This window comes from Camelus bactrianus, chromosome 23 (genome assembly GCF_048773025.1).
Source record: "Camelus bactrianus isolate YW-2024 breed Bactrian camel chromosome 23, ASM4877302v1, whole genome shotgun sequence".
NCBI classification, from domain to species: Eukaryota; Metazoa; Chordata; class Mammalia; order Artiodactyla; family Camelidae; genus Camelus; species Camelus bactrianus.
The window spans coordinates 4,234,781-4,257,757 of record NC_133561.1 but is presented as its reverse complement, the minus strand read 5'-3'; the positions used below and the strand labels follow the sequence as shown (position 1 = coordinate 4,257,757).

General features: G+C 38.2%; 1 protein-coding gene across 2 annotated transcripts in view; it reads right to left on the bottom strand.

Annotated features, from left to right (window-relative positions):
* The window catches only part of KCNT2 (potassium sodium-activated channel subfamily T member 2), a 282,806-nt gene that overhangs the window by 183,193 nt on the left and 76,636 nt on the right, over positions 1–22,977 (bottom strand). For both annotated transcript variants that reach the window (XM_010974039.3, XM_074351598.1), the window contains exons 2-3: positions 12,507–12,586; positions 10,196–10,295 (exon numbers count right to left, since the gene is read on the bottom strand). In XM_010974039.3, the coding sequence (XP_010972341.3) occupies positions 10,196–10,295; positions 12,507–12,586 (180 nt within the window). The remainder of the gene's footprint in view (positions 1–10,195; positions 10,296–12,506; positions 12,587–22,977) is intronic.

Here is a 22,977-nt window from a genome sequence, read left to right as displayed (position 1 = left end):
CTTACACGTCTCTTAAAAATACTCTTATCTCTGATGTTAAAAATCGTGAATACTCTGCAAAGAACACCAGGCACTCTAGTTTTCTACTAGAGCTTTCACTGTTTATACCTTACCCTGGCCTGCATCACGCGGTGTGCGGTGGCGTCAAACACTAGTCATTCACAGAAACGCATTCTACTCCAGAAAAGACGGAAACAGCTGTACCGCGCTGCCCCCAAATGCAAATAAAAACATACAAGGCGGAACAAAGCCTACTCACTCCTTATAGTTATGAAATAGTCGAGGAATCCCGTAAAAGAATATGTATTTTTAAACCTTTGAATCATTTTTTTTGGTAACATATTAAACAAAAACAAAGAGCAATAAACTCTTTAAAATTCTTGTTCTGAACAGGATTGTAAACTTCAGAAGACTATTCAAAGGAACTACCTAGTGTATTAGACTGAAGTACCCTGTAATTCCAGAATGTACCATCTCTCTGGGTAACTGGCATCTTCAAGTGCTCTGAACCAAACCTGTGACCTTTCTCACCAAAACTGGTCCTCCCTGTTTTCCACATCTCAGTAAACAGCACCGAATTCCACTGTGTGTGCTTAGCCAGAAAGTTAGGCGTCATCTTAGACGCTTTCCTCTCCTTTATTTGTAAATATTAAACACATGAGTCACCAAACCTTCTCATTTCTTCCCACCAAAGATTTGTAGAATTTACCTACCTTTCTTCATCTCCACTACCACAACTATTTTAATCTAAATTACCGTTTTCTTTTGCAAATGGACCCTTTAAAAAAACCTACCAACTGGGACCCTCCACTTCCTTTTGCCTTCTACATTTTTTTCTCCAAGTTACAATGACACAGATTCCTTCTAAATGCGTGATAGATCTCACCACTCCACTGGGTACTGACACTGAACACTTGTTAATAAGGTAAGGACCGATATTCTTAACCTGGCATCCTCAGACTTAGTCAATTGTGAAATGCTCCTTCTTATCACGGCACTTTTCCCATGCCCCTCCCCCATCCGAGAGCTCCCAGCTCCACCTCCCTCAGGGAAACCTTCCTCACGGTGTCCCCTTGATCAACATGGTCAGCTCATCTCTCAGGCCATGTCACGCCCCACACCTCTCCAGCCATTCATCTCGGTTGTAACCTTGTATTTATTGGTAAGTGTATTTCTTTAATAGCTGTCTCCTCACTAAACTGCAGAAGTTCCACAGGATGGAGTAGGATGTCTATTTCACTCATCGTCATGGTCCTACTGTCTTTCCAAGAACATGCCTACAGCAGGCTGGGCGTTCCGTAAGAACAGATGGATGGTGCCAGGAAAGGCAAGACGTGAATGGTGAACTCAGCAACACTGTCCTTTCCAGAACACATCTCTCGTATATCCTCAGTGCCTTTTGAGAAATCAGACCAAAACTAAGTAAGGAATGCAGGAATGAAGTGGGGTGTATTATATACATGGTTTTGAGAGAAACAGGGTGCTACAAAAACTACAAAAAATTAAGTCGATAGCAATCTCTGTAAAATTAAAAAATACATCGTAAGTCAGAAGTTTGAGAGGATTCTCAAAAGGAAATTGGCAATTAACACTGATTCACTAAAAGCTAACTGTCAAACTAACGGTATTTTCTTTGATCTGACATTGTTTTAATAGGTCTTGAAAGATCATAGAGTCTTTAAATTTAAATAAGGCTTTGAAGAAAAATTTTTTTGGATAAAAGATATGGGATAGGTTTCATAATCCTTAAAAAACATATTTACAGAACTCTAATATGTACATTTCAATGTGAAGTGAGATCGCCAATGTTAAGCTGTCTTTTACACCCATTGACTAGGCACTAAATTGAATAAATCCATAAAAGGAAGATGTACACATTCTACTAAAAAGCTAGTGCCCCAAACTCCTGCATAAAATAGACTTACCACTAAAAAAAGAACATGGGATCTGATCTGCACATCCCCAGAGAATCACCAAAATCAATGAAGGTGAAGGTAAACTAGCTGCCAGATTTAATTCGAAATGAGGCTTCCATCCCACTGACAAAGAAAGCACTCGGGGGAAAGAAAGCCTGCTCAGAAAGATTTTCTGCAGCCTTATTTATAGCAGGAAATAACCAGAGTCTCCCTGACAAGCCAACAACAGGAGAGTTAAAGGAGCCTCCTCACCAGCAAAAGCAAAGACATCACCACCAAGAAAAAAGTCACTGATGGAAACAACGCGTAGAACACGGCCCTAACCGCATCAGCATGAGTGTGTCGTACGTGTAAGTGTCTACTGAAAGAGAATGCACGAGAGATTGGTGGTCAAAAGACTAAAAATACTTATTTCCAGGTATTGAGATTTTAGGTAACTTTTGCTCCCTTTGCCGCCTTGCCCTGTGTATTTATATGGTAGCAGCCATGAACCATTTCTAAAATCATAAAAATAAAATGAATTTCACTTTTTTAAATTATAAAAATATATAAAAACAACAAAAGCAAATGTACATTGTTCAGTTATTCTAAATGAACCTAGCGCTACAGATACAAATCACGTTGGAAGCATCACTAGGAAAACTAGAGCCACATCAAGCAATGGAAATAACGTCTGCTGTAGACGTTAAATATGGAAAATTCCTAACGTGCTGCCCCAGCCGCGCTTCACAGCATATTTATTTATGGCAAATAAATACCTCTCCTAAAGGGAAGAGAATGGCTGTTGACAATGTCAGAACTGTTTTGGCAGGAGAGGTGGAGGTCGGGGGGAGGGGGGAGTATGTTAACCAGAAGAATGAAGCATCTAGTAAACACACGAAAGTAACAGGGTCGACATGTGGGTCAGAACTGACATCAAAGACTTGTGGGTCTTGACACAACACTGTAAACTGACTATACTTCAAAAGGTACACTTAACAGCTATATATTCCACTTTATGTAAATGATACCTCAATTTAAATAAGGAAAGAAGCCTCTAAATGTAAAACATGATCTCGACTTTATAATGAAAACAGTGTTTGCATATGTACCTGCAGAAGAGGATCTGGAGAGGATTTTTGGGTGGTGGGATTTGGGTGGTTTTTTTTACGCTATCTTCTTTTTTCAACTTGTCAACCAGCATTGTAATAGTTAAAATAAACACAAATGTACAAATGTAAAAAAAAAAAAAAAAAAAACAAAAACTCGTGGGTCACAGCTCAAGACGAACTCAGGTTGGCAGAGCTCCAAACACAGAAGGCAGGCTTGTGTTGTATGAACAAAAGTGGAATATCCTAAACCAGGAGGAAAACAATAACCCCGTCTCCACCATGACAAATACTAAGAAGTTAGTGCTGGCTGTGGCTCTAGGCACACGCTTTTAAGGACACATAAAACTCAGTGTGTGTCCAGGATTCTGAAGCACAGTAGAGGCTTCACAGTATATGAGGAAGACTGTCCGATAGCTGGGCCCTTTCCAAGCACCGGGCATACTTCACACCAACGGTCGGGGCTGTGGCAGAGACGAATAGACACCGATCTTTGAGAGAGGGGACTTTCAGAGTCTTTCCATCAGACACACGTGGGCTGAGGCAGAAGTGGCTTTCTATCAACATTCATTTCCCCTTCCACGGGATAGAGTTGTGTGCAAAAAAGTCACTCTGCAGCCGAAGAGGGCATTTCTCAGCCTTTGTGTTGAGGTATGACAACGTAGGGGATTCTCAAATGAGATCTGAGTATGAGATACGAGTAAAATGGATGCTACTCCTTTTTTCTTTTTGGTGGGGGGAGGTGAGTCGGTTTACGTATTCTTAGAGGGGGTGCTGGGGATTGAACCCAGGGCTCCGTGCATGCTAAGCATGCGCTCTACCACTTTGAGCTATACCCTCCCCCAGTGCTACTCCTTTGTTGGCCAAAGAGGTGTATGAGCCTCCTCTGTGCTCTCTACCTTTCTGCAGGCTGACTGCAAAGGATCCTTGGGTCTTAGGACAGCACACAGCCACAGAATGAAAGTGGCATGTGGATATACCACTGAACTTACCACGCGATAGTGTGTCTGCGTGTGTGTTTGTGTGTGAGTCACTAGGAACTAGGAACTGACTCGGAACGCCAGCACTGAACTCTAGTACACAAAGAAATTCTTTCGAACTTTTGAGGCTCTATGCTAGAGTGCTTGGAGCAGCTGTCATCTACCTATAACCAATGTCTACGGCAGAAGAAAAGATCCACCTTAGGATATTCAATCCTATTGGTCATCAGATATTTAAAAACACTGCTGGAATTGTATTTCTCCTTTTCATAGTGGTTACCCTAGAGAAGAAATACTCTTTGGAATTGGAACGTCACCCAACACCCGTGTTTTTCTATTAGGCACTGATTTTAAATGTCAATCCAAGTACCATAAAAAATAAGTAGGTTCACATGCTTCCCCTCTTTGTCTTTATCATGTGATGTTAAAAACTCATCATCGCTTTGACAATTTTTAAGGTGGGAAGGGAGGTGTAAGTTTTGACCCAGTGAAGAACACCAGGCAGCAGCAGGTAACTGGTCAAGGCTGATGGCTCAGTAATCAGTGACATTCATAAACCACATGCTGGGTGTGTTTCCTTTGCTGACGCCTTTAAATCATTTACTATAAACTGTGAGTACATCAGAGTTTGCCATTTGCACAATTTTATACGTGAAAACAGTAAAATTCTCTTCCTGTCCTTCCGTTTGTCCATACCTGTAACATTTGCAAATCAGTTTTGACTCCTGGAAGGGACTCAAAAATAAAGCAAAACAACACAAAATATCTGCAGCTTTATTATGTCAGGAGCCCTAATTAAATAAATCTCTTCTCCGAATTAGCCTGATTATTTTAAAATAGAGCCTGGGCCCATAAAGGCCCCTGCTGTTTTTCATTAAGCAATACTACACCGACAATGGGAACTAAACAGAACATTGTATTCAAAGTGGAGCCATGAGTTATTTTGTTATGCTTTTTAATTGCAGTAATCTGATTTTTCAAATGCATATCCTCTATAATTACAGCTGAACATTCTTACTAATATGGCATTGAGGTTAATTATGGGAAACTTTGCTCCTCTTAATGTTTTCAAGTATTATTTTACTCTGCTATCACCCTCAATACTCTCTCACTCTTAGAAGGATTCTATCATGTCCCATTTTATGATTCTCACGTCTCCCTAATGTACATTTTATTTATAAATCACCAAGTTTTAAAAAACAATTCTAGTGTGTTTTCAGAAGGATTTGAAAAGTGAACCATTTTTAATAACACATAGACAGAAAATGTAATGAATGTCATACTCACTGACGTCTCTGGGCAGTGATCTCCAACTGTCTAAATTGTATTAACACTATCAATAAAACTGTTAAGCATAATTCCATGAATTCAGTAACATTCACTGACCCACCAAGTCCTATGCAAAGTATGAACGCTACAGGGGCAAATACAACAGGGTCCCCACCCTCGGTGAACGCACAGAGAAAACAAAGAAGTGAACAGTGAAATCAAGGGCAATGTCTTAAGTGTTGTGACAAAAATATAAAAATACGTGGGGGTCGCTGGGAGAATCCCCAGGAACCACTCCTAACCCAGAGCGAAATCGGGCTACAGGGCATGATGGCAACTTAGAGCTTCAGATTAGGTTTTATCCAATAAATTGTCATCCTGTTGGTCCAGGGGTCCTGAGAGAAGTTGAAAAGGGTGAGTGGTGAGGGACAGAAGTGGAAAACAAACTTCCAAGAACTGGGACCCGAATGTTCGAAGGCCCAGAGTCTGTGGAAGCAGAGCGTGTGTAAGGAGCTCCAAGCAGGTCAGCATGGCTGGAGGGAGAGGCTGGTGAGGCGAGCACAGGTCAGATTAAAGAGGACCTTCATTTACTCACTTCTTATGCAATAAATAACGACTGTGTCCTCTCCGCGCCAGGCAGAGGAATCTCTGAGGAGTCAGACAATAATAACCCCGTGTCCTCTTGGAATATCTGTTGTATAAAAAGTCAAGGCGATGGAGAAAAATGTAAAAAGAAAAGGGAAAAAAAGAAGTATTCCAGGGAGTCTTGTGAGAAGGATACAATTTTAAACAGCATGTTTGGGGAAGACTTCACTAAAATTTTGATTTTGCGAAAGGATCTGAGGGAGTGTGGCAGAGTGATCTGGTGGAAGAGAACAACATAGGTGTATCTAAATATGTAAAGCAAATAGGAACAGACCTAAAGGGAGAAATTGACTGCAATTCCCCACTCATATCAATGCATAGATCATCCAGACAAAAATCAGGACACATCAGCCTTAAATGACACATTAGACCAGACAGATTTAACAGGTATACACAGAACATTCCATTCACAAGCAGCAGAAAACACATGTTCAAGGATACATGGAACACTCCCCCAGATACGCCACATGTCAGGTTACAAAACATATCTCAGTACATTTAAGAAGACTAAACTTATACCAAATATCTTTCCTGACCACAAAAGCATGAAACTAGAAATCAATTACAGGAAGAAAACTGGATAAATCACAAATATATGGAGATTTAAGAAAACAAAAAACAAACAACAAACAACACAAATGCTACTGAATAACCAATGGATCAACAAAGAAATCAAAGGGGAAACCATAAAATACTTAAGACAAATGAAAATGGAAATACAACATTCTAAAATCTATGAAATCCAGCAAAAGCTGTTCTAAGAGGGGAGTTCACACAGATATACAGGCCTAAAAACTCAAATAAACAATCTGACTTTACAACTAAAAGAACTAGAAAAAGAAGAACACACGGAGGACAATGCTGGTAGGAGGAAGGAAATAATAAAGATGAGAGTGGAAATCAATGAAATAAAGGCTTAGAAAACAATAGAAAAGATCAATAAAACTAAGAGCTGGTTCTTTCAAAAGATAAAAATACTGTCAAACCTGTAACTAGATTTAACAAGGAAAAAAAAAACAGAAGAAGGCTCTCCAATAAAATCTGAAATGAGAGAGACCCTGTAACGACACCACACAAACACAGAAGATCATAAGAGTCCAGCATCAACAGTTATATGCCAAATAGGCAACCTAGAAGAAATGGATAAATTACTGGAAACATACAATCTTCCAAGACTGAATCATATAGAAATAAAAAATCTAAATAGACTGATTACTAGCAAGGAGATTGAGGTAGTGATCAAAATATTCCAGCGCCAGCTGACAACACTGGTGAAATCTACCAAATATTCAAAGAAGATTTGACACCAACCCTTCTCAAACTCTTCCAAACACCTGAAGAGGAGGGAATGTTCCTAAAACTCAGTTTTAGAGGCCTGATACACTGACAACAAAACCAGACAAATAAATCACACAAAAAGAAAATTACAGGCCAACATCCCTGATAAATATAGATGCGAAAACCCTCAACAAAATATTAGCAAGCCGAATTCAACAGTACATTAAAAAGGATCATAAACCATGTGCAAATGAGATTTATTTTAGGGAGGCAGAGACGGTCAAACACCCCACTAACATTAACCACTTAAACAAAATAAAGGACAGAAGTCATGTCATCATCTCAATAGATGCAGAAAAGGCATTACTGAATTTTGATTCAATATCCATTTATGATAAATAAAAAAACTGTCAACAAAGTGGGTATGGTAGAAATGTACCTCAAGTTAATAAAGGCCATATATAACAAACCCACAGCTAACACTATACTCAAAGTTGAAAAGTTGTAAAGCTTTTCCTCTAAGATCAGGAAGAAAGACAAGGTTGCTCACTCTTGCCACTTTTAGCAACATGGTGTTGCAAGTTCTAGCCACAGCAGTTAGGCGAGGAAGAGAAACAAAGTCATCCAAACTGGAAAGGAAGAAGTAGAAGTCATCATTTGCAGATGACATGAGACTGCACACAGAAAACCCCGAAGACTCCACCAAAAACACTTTTAGAACTAGTAAGTGGATTCAGCCCAGTTGCAGGACATAAAATCAATATACAGTGGGCCCTCCTTATCCATGGGTCCTGCACCTGCAGATTCAACCAACCATGGATCAAAAGTGTTTGAAAAAAACTCCAGAAATTTCCAAAAAAGCAAAACTTGAATTTTCCACATGCTGGCAACTGCTTACATAGCATTTATATTATATTAGGTATTACGAGTAATGTAGAGATGATATAAAGTATACGGGAGGATGTGCATAGTTTATATGCAAATACTATGCTATTATATATAAGGGACTTGAACATCCGTGGATTTTGGTATCTGTGCTGGGGTCCTGGAAGCAATTTCCTGTGGATCCCTAGAATGACTATACAGAAATCTGTGCACTTCTAGAAATTATAATGAAATACCAGAAAAATAAATTAATAAAACAACTTCCTTTACAACTGCATCAAAAAGAATGAAACGCATAGAAGTAAATCTAACCAGGGAGGTGAAAGGCCTGCACACTGAAAACTGTACGACATCGACAAGAGAAACTGAGCAAGACACAGAGAAACGGAACGATGTTCTGTACTCACAGGTCAGAAGACCTGATACTGTTAAAATGCCTGTGCTATTGAGGGGAATCCACAGTACAATCCCTATCAAAATTCCAGTTACATTTTTCACAGAACGAAAACAAAAAATCTTAACATTTCTATGGAACCACGAATGACCCCAAATAGCCAAAGCCCCTTAAGAAAGAAAAACACAGCTGGAGGCATCATGCTCCCCTATTTCAAACTACACTATAAAGCTATAGTAACCAAAACCGTATGGTGTTAGCATAAAAAGGACACACAGAGCCCAGAAAGAGGTGCATAACATATATGTGGTCAATTAGCTGATGACAAAGGAGCCATGAATACACAACAGGTAAAAGTCTCCTTAATAAATTGTGTTGGGAAAACTGGAAAGACACATGCAAAAAGTGAAGCTAGACCAGTATCTTACAGAATACACAAAAACTAACTCAAAATGAATTAAAGACTAGAATGTAAGCCCTGAAACCATAAAACTCCTAAAAGAAAACATAGGTGGCAAGTTCCTTGACATGGGCCTTCATAGTGAATTTTTGAATCTGACACCAAAAGAAAAGGCAACAAAAGCAAAAATAAATAAGCAGGACTATTTCAACTAGAAAGCTTCTGCACAGTGAAGGAAACCATCAACAACATGAAAAGGCAGCCTAGAATGGGAAGAATACTTGCAAATCATATACTGATAAGGAGTTAATGCTCAAAATGTATAAAGAACTCATTCAACTCAATATCCAAAAAAAAAAATGGATTAAAGATAGTCATAGGATCTAGATAGACATTTTTCTAAAGAAAACATACAGATGTCCAACGGATATATAAGTTTCTCAACATTACTAATTATCAGGAAAATACAAATCAAAATCACAGTGAGATATCACCTCACACCTGTTAGAACGGCCATTATTAAAAAGAAAAGAAAGAAAAACAAGTGTTGGGGAGGTTTTGGAGAAAAAGGGGGTCTTCTTACACTGCTGGTGGGAATGTGAATTGGTGCAGCCACTATGGGGAATAGTGCGGGCCTTCCTCAAAAAATTAAAAATAAAATCACCATATAATCCAGCTATTCTACTTCTGGGTATTATCCAAAAACCCCCCAAACTCTAATTCAAAACCAAAAGCAAAAATTCAAAAAGATACATGCACCCCTATGTTAACTGCAGTATTATCTACAATAGCCATGATATGGAAACAACCTAAATGTTTACTGATAGATGTATAAATAAAGAATACACACACACACAAACACACACACAAAATGGAATGTTATTCAGTCACAAAAAGAAGGAAATGTTGACATTTGTGACAACATGGTTAGACCTAGAGGGTATCATGCTACGTGAAGTCAGTCAGACAGAGAAAGACAAACACCATATGACTTCACTTATATGTAGAATATGAAAAGACAAAACAAACTAACCAAACAAAACAACAACAACAACAAAACCCCCCTCAGACTGTCAGCTATCAGAGCAGAAGGGGAGAAGGGGGTAAAACGCATAAAGGGGGTCGATTGCATGGTCGTAAGGTAACTGGATTTACTGTAGTGATCACTTTGTCACGTATACAAAGATCAGATTACCATGTTCTACACCTGCAACTAATAAAATGCTATTTACCAGTTTTACCTCAAAACTTATATAGTAAGTTTAATAATTTAATTATTTAAATAATTTAAGTTATTTAAATAATCAATAGAATATTGTACAAAATCAAAGATACCTTACCATTCATTTCCTTGTGAAGGGCTTTCTAGGAGCACTCGGATTATGTACAATAAGCAGCTTAATAATTTGAGAGAGAAATTGAACAGACGTATTCTTAGACCTTTAAACAAACAACAGAAGTTTGATTTTCATTTGAACTCAGTTCACAGAGGACTAAAAAGAATTGTCAAGAATATCAGCTTTAAGAACAGCACTTAAATTGTGTTTAGAAACTACAATACCACAATTGTCTAAACGCTCTGAAGTTCTAGTGGGTGAATTTTAATTAGCTGATTATGGAAGCAAGAAGTGAGAAGGACAGAATGTATGAACTGCGAACAACAGTGGTATTACACGCTAAGAGTACATCAGCGGGTGAGCATTCAGAAGCCACGAAAATCATGTCCAATCAAGACTGGTTCAAGTATGCTTACAAGTTTAATAAGCATTTTATAGATCTATAAATTTTGGAGCAAATTTTAACTGGCCAGAAAATCTAGCTGCTTACAAATTCACAGGCTAAGTTATAAATCTTGTATCTTCTGAACACCCTGTAGATTTGATTATAGAGAAATTATATAATGTATTTAATTACATATTATATATTTAATGAGTAATTATATAATTATAGAGAAAGCCTAAAAACATATGCTGGGAAATACAGAAACACATATACACACACATGCTTTTGAGCTCGACCAACTGAACCTTACTTTTCACTTTAGGTTTAAATATGGATCAAAGCTTAAAAATTCTGTGGGAATTAAGACTGCCATGTATGTTTGGGACTGTATAGGCCAGTTACACAGCCTGTAACACCTGGTGGTAAAAACGAGCAATTAACATTCAGCAAAATATGCTTAGAGTCTGATTAATAGGAGCATTACCTTTCCTGCATTTATCAGGTGGTTATCTGATTCATGCACTATGAATAAAATTTTGAGAAAGTCTTCCTATAATTATTTCTTAATAAAATCTGGAAATGAAATGCCATTTTTTTTTTACTCAGCTATACGGGAATGTACTTGAGGTAACATTTCTTAACAGGAAAAGGTTAATGCTTATTAATTGTGTAATTTTTCCTAGGTTTTCCTATGAAAATGCTAGGTACGCTTTACAGGTTAGCTTCCTTATAAAGTCTTTTAAAGTGTTAATGAAATTGCCCAGGGTTTATAGAATGGGTCTTCTCCAATGACAGCTTACTCAAAGCTGGTTGTTGTTAAAAGTATTCAAATAACACATCTATCCTTCCTGGCCTGAAGAGAGAGAGTTTTTAGTATTAAAATAAACTTTCTATTCAGATGCCGTGGCCTCTTTAGATAATTACCTATTTGGTGGGACCTCCTTGGAAATTCTAAACAACCAGGTTAGACAAGCATTGGTTACTATTAGCCTAACCGTGAAGCTGACCAGCCATTAAGACTCTCACTTGTGTGCCTCACGCACTGAAATCTCTCCTGTAGTCAGTATTTGGGTAACACCTCATAACTCAAATTCTTCTCTTTGAACTCTGTGGAAGCACAACTTAATGTAGACTACTCCAGGGGGATTCAGAGGTCAAAATTCAGAAAGAACAAAGTCTACACCTATCTCATGCAGACCTGTCCATTGCTTGTTGACGCCTTAAGCAATGATCATATGAAAAACTTGCGTGTCGGTTCCTTACATGTGGCTTTTTCAAAACACGTGGTTCTGCGGGGAGGCAACAAGACTGGCACTACAACACCGAATGGGTTTAGGAGGTCAGCGATTATGCCAATTTCATGTCCTCCTGAAGTTCCAACATTTCCCAAATTTGTCTGATGACAAGAATCATTGGGATGTTTCAAGCTGAGCTGAGCTCTACACTTTCTGATTTAAAACCCGCAGGGAAGGATACTAGCAATCTGTGCATTTCAGAATACCCTCAGTGCTTCTTGTCTTGGGTGTGGTTGGGAACCACTGACTTCTTCCCCGGTGAATCAGAAGATTAACCCCCATTATGGCCAATTGGAATCACCAGAGACTTCTCTAAACAAGGTTTAGGTGTGCTTCACAGTTAAAACGGGGGGGAACCCTCATTTAAATCAGTTTCCTCAATGTTTCTACTAATCCACACGGTCCACTTTGAAGCCTACTTATTGACATGGGATTTGGAGACACAGCCAAGGGGTCCTGACACCACCAGATGCAGCATCTATTGTTTTCTAAACTTTAATGCCTGGCAGACAAGACTATCAGTTTTATTCCTCTATATAGATGATATTTTGCAGAAAGATTGCATAGCTGGGATTTTTTTAAGGTAAACATATATAGAAATGCATAGACAGGGGAAAAAAATGAAAAGACTTACTTGATCTCTGGTTTTTGATAAAAAATAACTTTAGTCTCTCTTTAAATGTGTTTTCATTCATATAGAATTCAACTTGCACCCTGCAAACAAACAAAAAAACAATTAAAGACTACTATATAAGAAATAAAAATAAATTATTTGATTTAATGCATTTATATACTCTGAGTGAATCCTCACCACAGAAAATGAGAATTGAACAAAACACTGATTTTTTTTTTGGAGGGAAGCAGTTATTTTCTAATTTTTAAGATACAGTCAGTTAAAATATCATGTGTAGTTAATTATCTGCCTTAGTAGATACAATGAGTGGGTATGGGTGATTCAAAACAGCAGTAACACAAAAGTCTTTCATAAGTGCTTCTGGAATAAATTTGAATCAGTGTTTTCCCAACTTTTTTCCCCTGTCTTAATCAACTGGATGCCTAAAAAATTCAGGTTGAACCAATCACCCCAGATCTACGGTATCTGAATCTTAAGGGACTGGGCCTGAAAATCTATTTCTTAACAAGCCCTCACTTAACCTTGAGCCTATCTGGGACACCACGTTTGGGACACTTCACCTTCTTATTTATCTGGCTCATGTTAAAATACATATGGATCAACAAAGGAGCGTGGCGGCAAGTGGAACGTCAGAGTCACCACAGGTAAGTTACAGACAAATCACAGAAGGAACGCAACAGTCTACGTTTACTCCACTGCAAACTGACAGCAGCACTCTAAAACCGATTACAATTCTAACCAATGCATTTGCTTCCTCCCTGAATTCTAGCAAACTTCTCTCAAGCGACAGAGCATAAACAATATTTTCAAAATACTGAGTGAAAAGAGAAATTGTGTTCAGTGTATGATGACTTGCAAATAATCATTTGAAGTTCTCTTAGTTAAATAGTCTCAAATACATTTATTCTAAGTTAGGATTCCAAAAACAGTTAAGAAGCCATTTTAACATTTAAACAACAAAGATTGAAATTCATTTTTCCTAATGTCACAAAATTTTGACAATGTAATCGCGATATAAACTAGATAGTTTTTTATTTTGTTTGTTTTGCAGGAATACACAAGAGATATAAAACTAGAGAAAAAAATAATTGACATGCAAAAATGCTTATGTACTAGAGAAATACTTCACTCCTAAATTCTAAGCTGCATATTCAAGAGGAGCCATGAATATTTTAAAAAGCAATCTCTTATGCCATAAAAACAAAAGAGCTTTGTTATCAATTGAAAACTGAGTTTCACCTGTGACACCTTCTGAAAGGCTTGAATTGCTCCAACTTTACCTCTTATTCCTAGAGAAAATATTTTCCCCAATAAACGTTTTTTTCCTTTGCATCATTTTGTCATTTAATGCCCGTCTTTTTTTTACGTTTTTGTAAAATGAGCAAAAAAAAAAAAAAATAAGACAGAAATCAAAATTCTCTTCACTTGCTAATTTCTCTAGAAAGTCATGAAACTTGCAATACCTTCTAGCAGAACACTTCCAATTTACACGCCTCTGTGCACACACGGACCCCTACACACATATGCAAACCTTCACACTCACACACGATACAAAAGCACGTGCACCCCCATGCAGGCACACAGCTCCACCAGAATCTTGGAAAGCTGTCATTGGATCTGTTCCCCGTTTATCAAGTGAAACAGCAGTTCATTTTAAATTAAGTAACTACAACACGTATCAAGCTGAATTAGTTCAAATTTGCTATGGATACAAAAGCAACTTTGAGAGAACATATGACTATTACACAAGTAATTCAGCCAAGGCCATGTAGTAGGGAAGGGATAGCTCTAGTGGTAGAGTACATGCTTAGCATGCATGAGGTCCTGGGTTCAATCCCCAGTATCTCCTCTAGAAATAAACCAACCTAATTAACTCCACCTCATTGCCAAAATAAAATAATTAAATAATATAATAATAAATAAAATGTTAAAAAAATTTTAAAAAACAAAGGCCATGCAGATTTGCTTCCTAGAATTATCAAATTTATAAGAACATGAGTCCACCCCTCAGATAGTATCTGGAGTGCAGTACCGGGTGTATAATTCAGGTGCACTTCTGACTCAAGTGAGATCATCTGAAGCCTGAAGCAAAACAATGAGGAGTCTGGAAAGCATTTCACATGAGTCTTCAAACTGGAAAGGTGTTTCCTAAATATGAAGAATTAGCAATAACACAATGGCTGCCTTTAAACATTGAAGTGGCCATCGTTACTGAAATAAGATGACTCCTAATGTGATGTCCTATTGTACACGATTAATCATAGAGAAATATGAGAATTATGAATGAGAGTCCTCAGTTTTGAAATGGCCATCATTGTGAAGTGGAGAGCTCTCCAATACACACAAATGTGCCAAAAAAAAAAAAGATACTGGCTTGCAAGCAAATGGATTTTTTTCCTGCAGTAAAGACAATTTTGCATGACGTGAGGCCTCTCATTAAATGACTTCCAAATTCCATTCTAATTGTATTATGTGAAGTAAAACTCTTAACTGATCCAGTGATCTCTCTGTGTCAGTATTATCACTGAGGAGCATGGATGATATTAAAGAATCAACTTATACAAAAGTTTTTTAAAGCTAAAACAGAAACAACAAACCCAGCAAAACACTTTTTGCTCCACATCTTCTGTGAGGAGCAGAAAAATGTCCTTTATGTTTCCTGTCTGTAACACAGAGCGGAGCTGTCTTTCATTTGATCCAGCAGCACCTCTTCGAGAATCGAGGCCACGCAGTGTAGTGTACGACTTTCCGAACTCCCCAGCAGTCCTCTGTCCTCAGGGATTTAGGACAGAGTTTATTTTTTATCTTTCCCATTTTTTTCTCACGGTTGTAGTTGATTTTAAATATACTCTTAGCATTTCCTTTTCCAGAGTGACATGTGCTTTTTCCTCCTTTCTTTTTCTTCTAGGCCCTCCCTCCTCCTATCTAAGGTTACCTGAATTTACCTCCATCTGGTAGGTCATTTTATTGTCTTCTAAAACCATACAGTTTTAAATAATATACTAGAGCAAATCTGCCTTCATCACTTCTTAAAATGTCATTTTTTCCACCTTTGTACTCAAAATAAAATTTAGTATCATTTTTGTCGCATTTACCCCAATAGTGGAAACGCTAAATTGTATTTAATGTAAAATAATAAAATGGAATTGTGATTATTACTAGGCAATATCTGTCCTATTGACATACATTACCATTGTTTAATAATGTTATTTTTATGTTTGTCAATAGGTTTTATTGCTTTATTTGGGTAGACCCTATTATTTTGTTTGCTACTCTAAAAACATTTTGTTCCGATCTTTACCTCTTGTTTTTGACATTGTAATTGACTATCATGTTGAACCCTCTTATAGGTAGTGATTTTTTTTAGGTTTATTTTCTGAGTTTTCTAGGCAGAAAATCATGTCATCTGGAAATCTCCAATATTTCTATTCACATTTCATTGTTCTTCTCTTATTACATTGTGTAGAACTTTTTGATGAAAAACACAAATAACTGTGGTGTATGTTCTTAGAAGGCCTTTGGTGCTTTAGCAGTAGTTATATTGCTGACCATGATATTGCAATAAATACTTTTATTTTACTAAAAAATCATACCATGAATAATGAATATTGATTGTCATCAAAAACCTATCTTGAATCTACCAGTTGATGGTACACTGTTATTTTTCTCTTGATTTATTGATTTGGTAAATTATTTTAATTGTTTTTCCTATTAGGCAATTACTTTTTCAATTCTGGAATAAGTTGTTTTTGTAATAGTGAACTATTCATGTAATTTACTGCTTGATTCATTTCCCTATATTTTAGGCACTTTTCTTCTATACTCATAACTAAGATTAATGTGCTATCATTTTCAAATCATTTTAATATCTTCAAATGTGAATTGAAAAACTCCAGATTTTTTTATGCTCTGGAACAATTTTAAATATCATAGAATTTTTTTGTATAACCATCATCAATTTTCCTAAACAATATCAACTGCCTTAATACTGATTTTTAACATTTTACTTTTTCCCCCCATTTTCCATTGCTCTGGTTACCTGAATATAGTATAAAATTTATGCAGGATTTTGTTAAAAGGAAATTTCCTTGCTTCACTCTTAAAATTCTTCTTCACTAACTTAAAAGTAGGTCTAGTCATTTTAACAATACAAAAAATAATTCTGACCCAGGTTGTCAATCCACCATTCTTTCAGACACAATTTTCTGCTTTTTTTGAGCCCAAATAATACCTTTTGGACTCTGTTTGGGATGCCAAAGCTTTGCAGATATTCTCTCCTGGAACTTGAGGGAGATACAGACTGTTACCAAAGGAAAAGTCTTCTTCTGTGTCTGCTTGGTGCTGCTCCCGTCCTGCCTTCCTCTGATATTGTGGTATCGGTCATGGAGTCCAGGTATGAGTTTTTTTTTATTACTACACTTATTTCAAACAAGGCAATATCTACCTGGACTTTCTGGTTTTACTGGTGGTGTGACCTTCCAGTCATTTTCTATGATGGTAACAGTGGCACTTCTCAGTTACACGAAGTAAGTCCATTAGATTATAAGCACCATGAGGGTGGGGACCACACTGACTTTCATTCATGCTTATATCTTAAGCATCTTATATGTTACTTGAGACCTATCACAGCCGTATTTGTGTTCAATGCCTGAATGAAGGGGTAGTGTGTCCCCAGTTCTTTCTTTGGTACAAACCCTAAGGACTCTGAGTCGACAGTACTCTGGAAGAGAGTACTCTGGAAGAGACAGTCATCTTCCTTTCCTTCCTTCGGTTATAGCAATTTGAGGATGCAAAATGTGGGTTTGTCGAATCCTTGGATGCCCTTTATTACTCCAACTTGATCGACCTTGTGATTAATGATTAATGATTAATTCCTTGTAGGTTTTAAATTTTTCCAATTTTATTGATTTGGATTTGTTTGTTTACTTGCACTATCTCCCCATGACTTAATGAATATTTAGAAAAAAATTCTACTGCAGTTGATTTATTTAACTTTTACAATGTTGCTATGACATGGGTAAGGCAGCCATCAACTTTATTTTATCGAAAAAGAAACTTTAATTCAAATAATTTTACTGACTTGCCCAATCATAGCAAGAACTGAAACAGAATTGCGAACTGGGACACTGGTCTTTCCACTACTTCCTGCTTGTTGGCTCCTCGTCAGGTTAATTCTTCATTATTAGGAGAGATCTAGGTCATTTGTAAAGTATTACAAAAGAGCACAGCAAACACCAGACTCACACAGTGGCACTAAGAAGTGTTTGTTTAATTCTGCCCTTTGATTATTGACCCTAAACCAGGTTCCTCTAAATCCATTCGAAATACTCCTAACTTCTGGTGCCTCAATTATCTAGCAGAGCTACCATTCAAATGGAACCTGGGGGGAAAAAGTTAATAAATAAGCCTACAGATGATTTTTCATCTTAAAAAACTACTTTCACCAATTCATGCTCACGTGTTTCCAAGGCGCTTCTACCTGGTTTCCAACCTTCACTATATACACGACAAACAACCTCACTTTACATACTGTGGAGTCCCTCCTAAGCCATTTCTCAACATATTTTTGCCCATCTCATTTTTTCATAATTATGCACGCCTAACTCTCCCACCTCCTTTAGTGGGTAACGTCCTGTGAGGAGGCAGAGACTAATTCTGATGGCTTTCGATAGCAGTCTCTGCATTTTAGAAATAAAATTTAAAATCTGTCGTTTTCAGAATGGGAAACCAGCTATATATGTGTCTGTGTGTATATACATATACATATATGTGTGTTTAAATATATGTGATATATATTGATGTAATATATAAGGAGAAAGATACAATGTTAATGAGGAAAGAATCTGGGGTGCCAATTATTCACCAATTTTCTTCCTTTATGGATAATGCTGATAGTGCCTCCATAATTGCATTTATGTTTTGTCACTCCTTGGTAATTACAGCTTGCGGGAAGCTGGCAATACACAGTCTTGCGGTTTCCATGGTAGAACACATTACAATTCCACGCAGGAGTACTTTGCATTCAAGTCTCTCTTCAGGTAGAAAACGCATGTCCTCCTGTGCAATGTTCATTTTCAGGACCTACTTTCTGTACTTCCCCCCTTATTTAAAATAATTAAATGTAAACAACCCCAATTTAACTTCAACCTAAGCATGGGAAGCAAACGATAAAAAATAAGCAAAAGGTACAATTTTTTATGCTTAAATTGCAGAGTTTCTGCCTTTTCATACGCTCACCCAACTGTTCGGTGGGGAGCAGGTCTGGATCAAGCAGGTAAATACACATACGTATAAAGGTCAGAGATGTATACAGACACACATAAACATGCACCCATGTACACATGCTTTCTTAAAACGTAAAGCTGTTCGCCACAGAAAGGCTTCCAGGCTTACCTCATATGACCGGAGGTAGCACAGCCCCACCGCAAACGTAACAGCCTCACAATCGAAACCCGTGACAACTACAACATGCAAGTCCTCTTGTCTTTTTCTGTGTGCTTAGAAGAAGAAGATGGAAGGTACTACGTAAATTCTAGCTCAGACTGGACTCTTGCACCAGTCATTTCAAAACCTCGGAAGAAAATACAATGACGCTCCCACGGCCCAGGAGGCTAGGAATGGGTGGCAAGATTAAATAGCAGAGCACAGTTTGGGGAGAAATGTGTGTGTTTGGGGTGGGGGGGCCATTAGGTCTCAAATAGTCAGGTCATGTTCAACAGATACTAGTTGTTAGTATGAAACTGGAAATTACATGAATACTTTCACATGCAGTGAAACGAGCACTTTTAGTTTTATTTAATTCTTTGCACCAATGACGTACGATTTTAAATCAGTCCTCCAAGCAACCTCTTCCACTGCGCACCTCACAGGGAGGCGTCTTAGTTCTGCAATGGCCACAGATCACTGGGGACACGTATTTCTTTAGGATTTCTCTTATTATTCTTATTTAAGTAAAAGTAACATGTATGATTTTTAATAGGTAAATCATACTGGGTTGAATACAGTTAAAGACTTGGTGACACAATTTGGAGAAAGAGAGGGAAATAGTCACAAATAGAATTTCACTCCATAAACATTACAATAAAACTAATGGGTTTTCTAGGGAAACTGACTTTTCCCCCACAAAATAGTTGCTTGGCACGTTCATTTGTTTGTTGACTTTGTATATAGTAGAAGGGCTAAGAGGCATGAGAACAGAGACTTTGGAATCAGATGATGTGCACTTGACTGTTGGATTTGCTCACCTTTATTGTCTGTAAAATGCACGTATTACTTCCATTAACGGGGCTGTTATGAAAATTAAAGATACTTTCTATGTGAGACATATAACTGGACAACAGCAACTAATAACTTTTCTCTGGTATGTCGACAGTAAAAAAAAAAATGTTCCTAGAATAAACATTTATAGATGGAAAAACAAAGACCGTGGAGCACTAATGTCAATGTGATGTAGTTGATTCCCCCAGGAAACATGTGCTTAGGAAACATACGGATATAAGGCAATAAATAACGTCACTGTTCACTTCAGAAAATTCCTACAGATCAATTTATTGGAGACAAGAGTCCACTTACCTTGGCAAACCCATCACTTATTTCTAAGTCATGAAGACTTGCGTTGCCTTGTTACTTATTACTCATTAAGAGCTCAAAACTCTTACACAGTGCTGTGTCTGCCAATTCTAAGGGACTTACCACAAATCTTGACCGGTCCAAATCCCTTCTTACCTTGAAAGATCCCCCTTGCACGACTTGAGCCCTCATTCCAAAGTCTAGTAAGTATCTCACTTTTAACAGCACCTTCTGAAACGTTGCTGATGCTTACTAACTTCAGGGAGTTTGAATAAACTCAGTTTTGCTTCATTAACAAGCGCCCAGTGACATTTCAATTATTTAAACAGTGTAAAGGGAATTATCCTAGTCCTGCTGAGTTATAACTTCATTACTTTTACTCAAACATAGAAGATGCAGGCCTAGATCATCATTTTAACAGCTGCATAGTATTCCTCTACATATTTCTCTACATTAACAAGCCATGGCTTTTTCACAGTTCCCCATACCAAGCACTCAGATGTATCACCTCATTTAATTCTTAAGATGAACCCTTAACATGCACCATTAATATCTCCATTTTACAGGTTAGGAGTCAGAGGCATTTGTCCAAAATCATACACAGTATGAACTTAGTATTCACATCCAGGCCCCACACACTTAACCCTGATTATATATGAGCCTTAACCAAGAAAGAAAAATTATGTTATACGAGTCAAATTTACTCTTTCTTTTTTTTTTTTGCTATTTTTTTTATCAAGATATAATTGACATGGAACATTATACTAGTTTCAGGGGTACAATAAAATGATTCCAAATCTGTATATACTGCAAAATGATCACCTCAATGTCCAATTAACATCCACCACCACACATAGTTACAACTGTTTGTGCATGATGAGAACTTTCATGATCTACTCTCTAAGCAACTTTCAGACACGTCAAATAGTATTTTAAACTACAGTCACCATGCTGTACATCACATGCCCAGCACATTTTAATTTTATACCCTGAAGTTTGTACCTCTGACCACCTTCACCCCAGATTTACTTCTTTTAAGTGAGTGCGTTTTCCACAGATTACAAAAAGACACTAAAACAGATTATGACATGTACTACCATAGCTGATAGACATTCTCATAATGAATTGGAGTAAAATTAATTTACATGAGGAAAAAAAGCCTAACAACTTCAGCTTCAACTACTATAGTAAATAAACATTATTCCTAAGACTGTACCATGCATTAAGCGCCATGTAGCTGAATGTGGTAGACGTGGAAATCTGGCACCCAGACCCCCCTCCGCAGTAACAGCTGGGCCATTTCCAGCTGTGAGCTGCTGCAGGGTCCGCCTCGGATGCAATGAGCCAGCCTGCCTGAGGTCACCCCTTTCTCAGCAGAGCTCACAACCCAAACTGCAGCTCAGGGTCTGCTTCTAGAAGCTCCAATTAGGGACGTGGGCAGTTGTTTTACCCAGATTGTCTATGAGTTTAGTGGCAACTCAACTTGATCAGAAAGCAAGCAATTGATTGTGAGTAAACTGGTGACCTTTAGATAAGAGCAAACTGCTTCACCACAAAAAAAGATTTCAACAGAATTCAGGATTTTGCTTCTGACAGTACGGTAAAGCAGATATTCCATAAACTCTCCTGAAATGAAACACCTTAAAAAGCTAAATAAATTATTAAATACACACATGCGCACACACACGCGCGCACACCACTTGTTAACGTGTGTCACTCAGCCAGCGGGAAAGTAAGGAAAATCCTTAGACACCAGAACAGACAAAAAGCAAGAAGCCAGAGAAGTACGTAGCGTTAAATCTGTGCCGACCCTGGTGCTTTCTGCCCATTTTGATGACAGGGAGTTCGTATTTTGACAGACAGGAGACATGGCAGAGGAACCCCCCACAAAAAGCTCCACAGAGATCCCCTAGAAAGAGCCAGGGTTCCCGAAAGGCACTGTCATCAGGGCACGGACGGAGAGAAGTCCCTCACAGCAGAAAACAGTGACTGCGCTTGGCAAGCATGGCCATGGCTCTGACTGGTACTGAAGGAAAGAAAGAGACACTGAGACCTGCTGTATCAGTCAGCTGGGGCTGCCCTCACTACGTATCACAGACTGGGGGTCTTAAACAACAGAAATGTACAGTGGTGGAGGCTGAAGTCCGAGATCAAGGTGCCAGCGGGGTGGATTTCTCCTGAGACCCCTCTCCTCGGCTGGCAGATGGCACCTTCTGGCTGTGTCTTCAGAGGCTGCTTCCTGTGTGTCCAAGCACCCCGTCTCTCTGTGTGCTCAAATTCCCCCTTTTTACATGGACATCAGGCAAACTGGATTGAGATCCGCTATAACGACCTCATACGAACTTAATGACCCCCTTGAAAGGTCCTGTCTCCAAAGACAGTCCCATTCTGAGGTTCCGAGGTTTAGGGCTTCAGCATGTGAGTTTTGCAGGACACAATTCAGCCCACGACACTTACTAACAATAAGCCTAAAATCGCTGACTCCAATGCCTCATCTCTTGTTCCATCTCAAGTCCATTCCCCTTCTCCACTACATCTGCAATTATCAAGGTCACCAGTGACCTCTCCCCGGCACACTGCAAAGACCAGGCACGGGACTTCGTCCCACGTGTCCGGGCAGCACTGGGCAGAGCCGATCACTTCCTCGTCCTTGAATTGCTTTCTTCACTCTATTCTCTTGGTTTTCCTCCTACCTTACAGTTTACTCCTTCTAAGTATCCTTGGCCAACTCATTCTCTTCTATTCTTAAAATTGGTCCTTTTACAGCTGTACTCACAGAGTAATCCATCTACAGGCCCAAGACTGCCAAATCTGTGTGTCTAGCCCAGTCCTCTGTCCCAAACGCATACATTCAAATTCAACTGCCTACTCAACTTTTCTATTTGGATCTCTAGTGAATCTC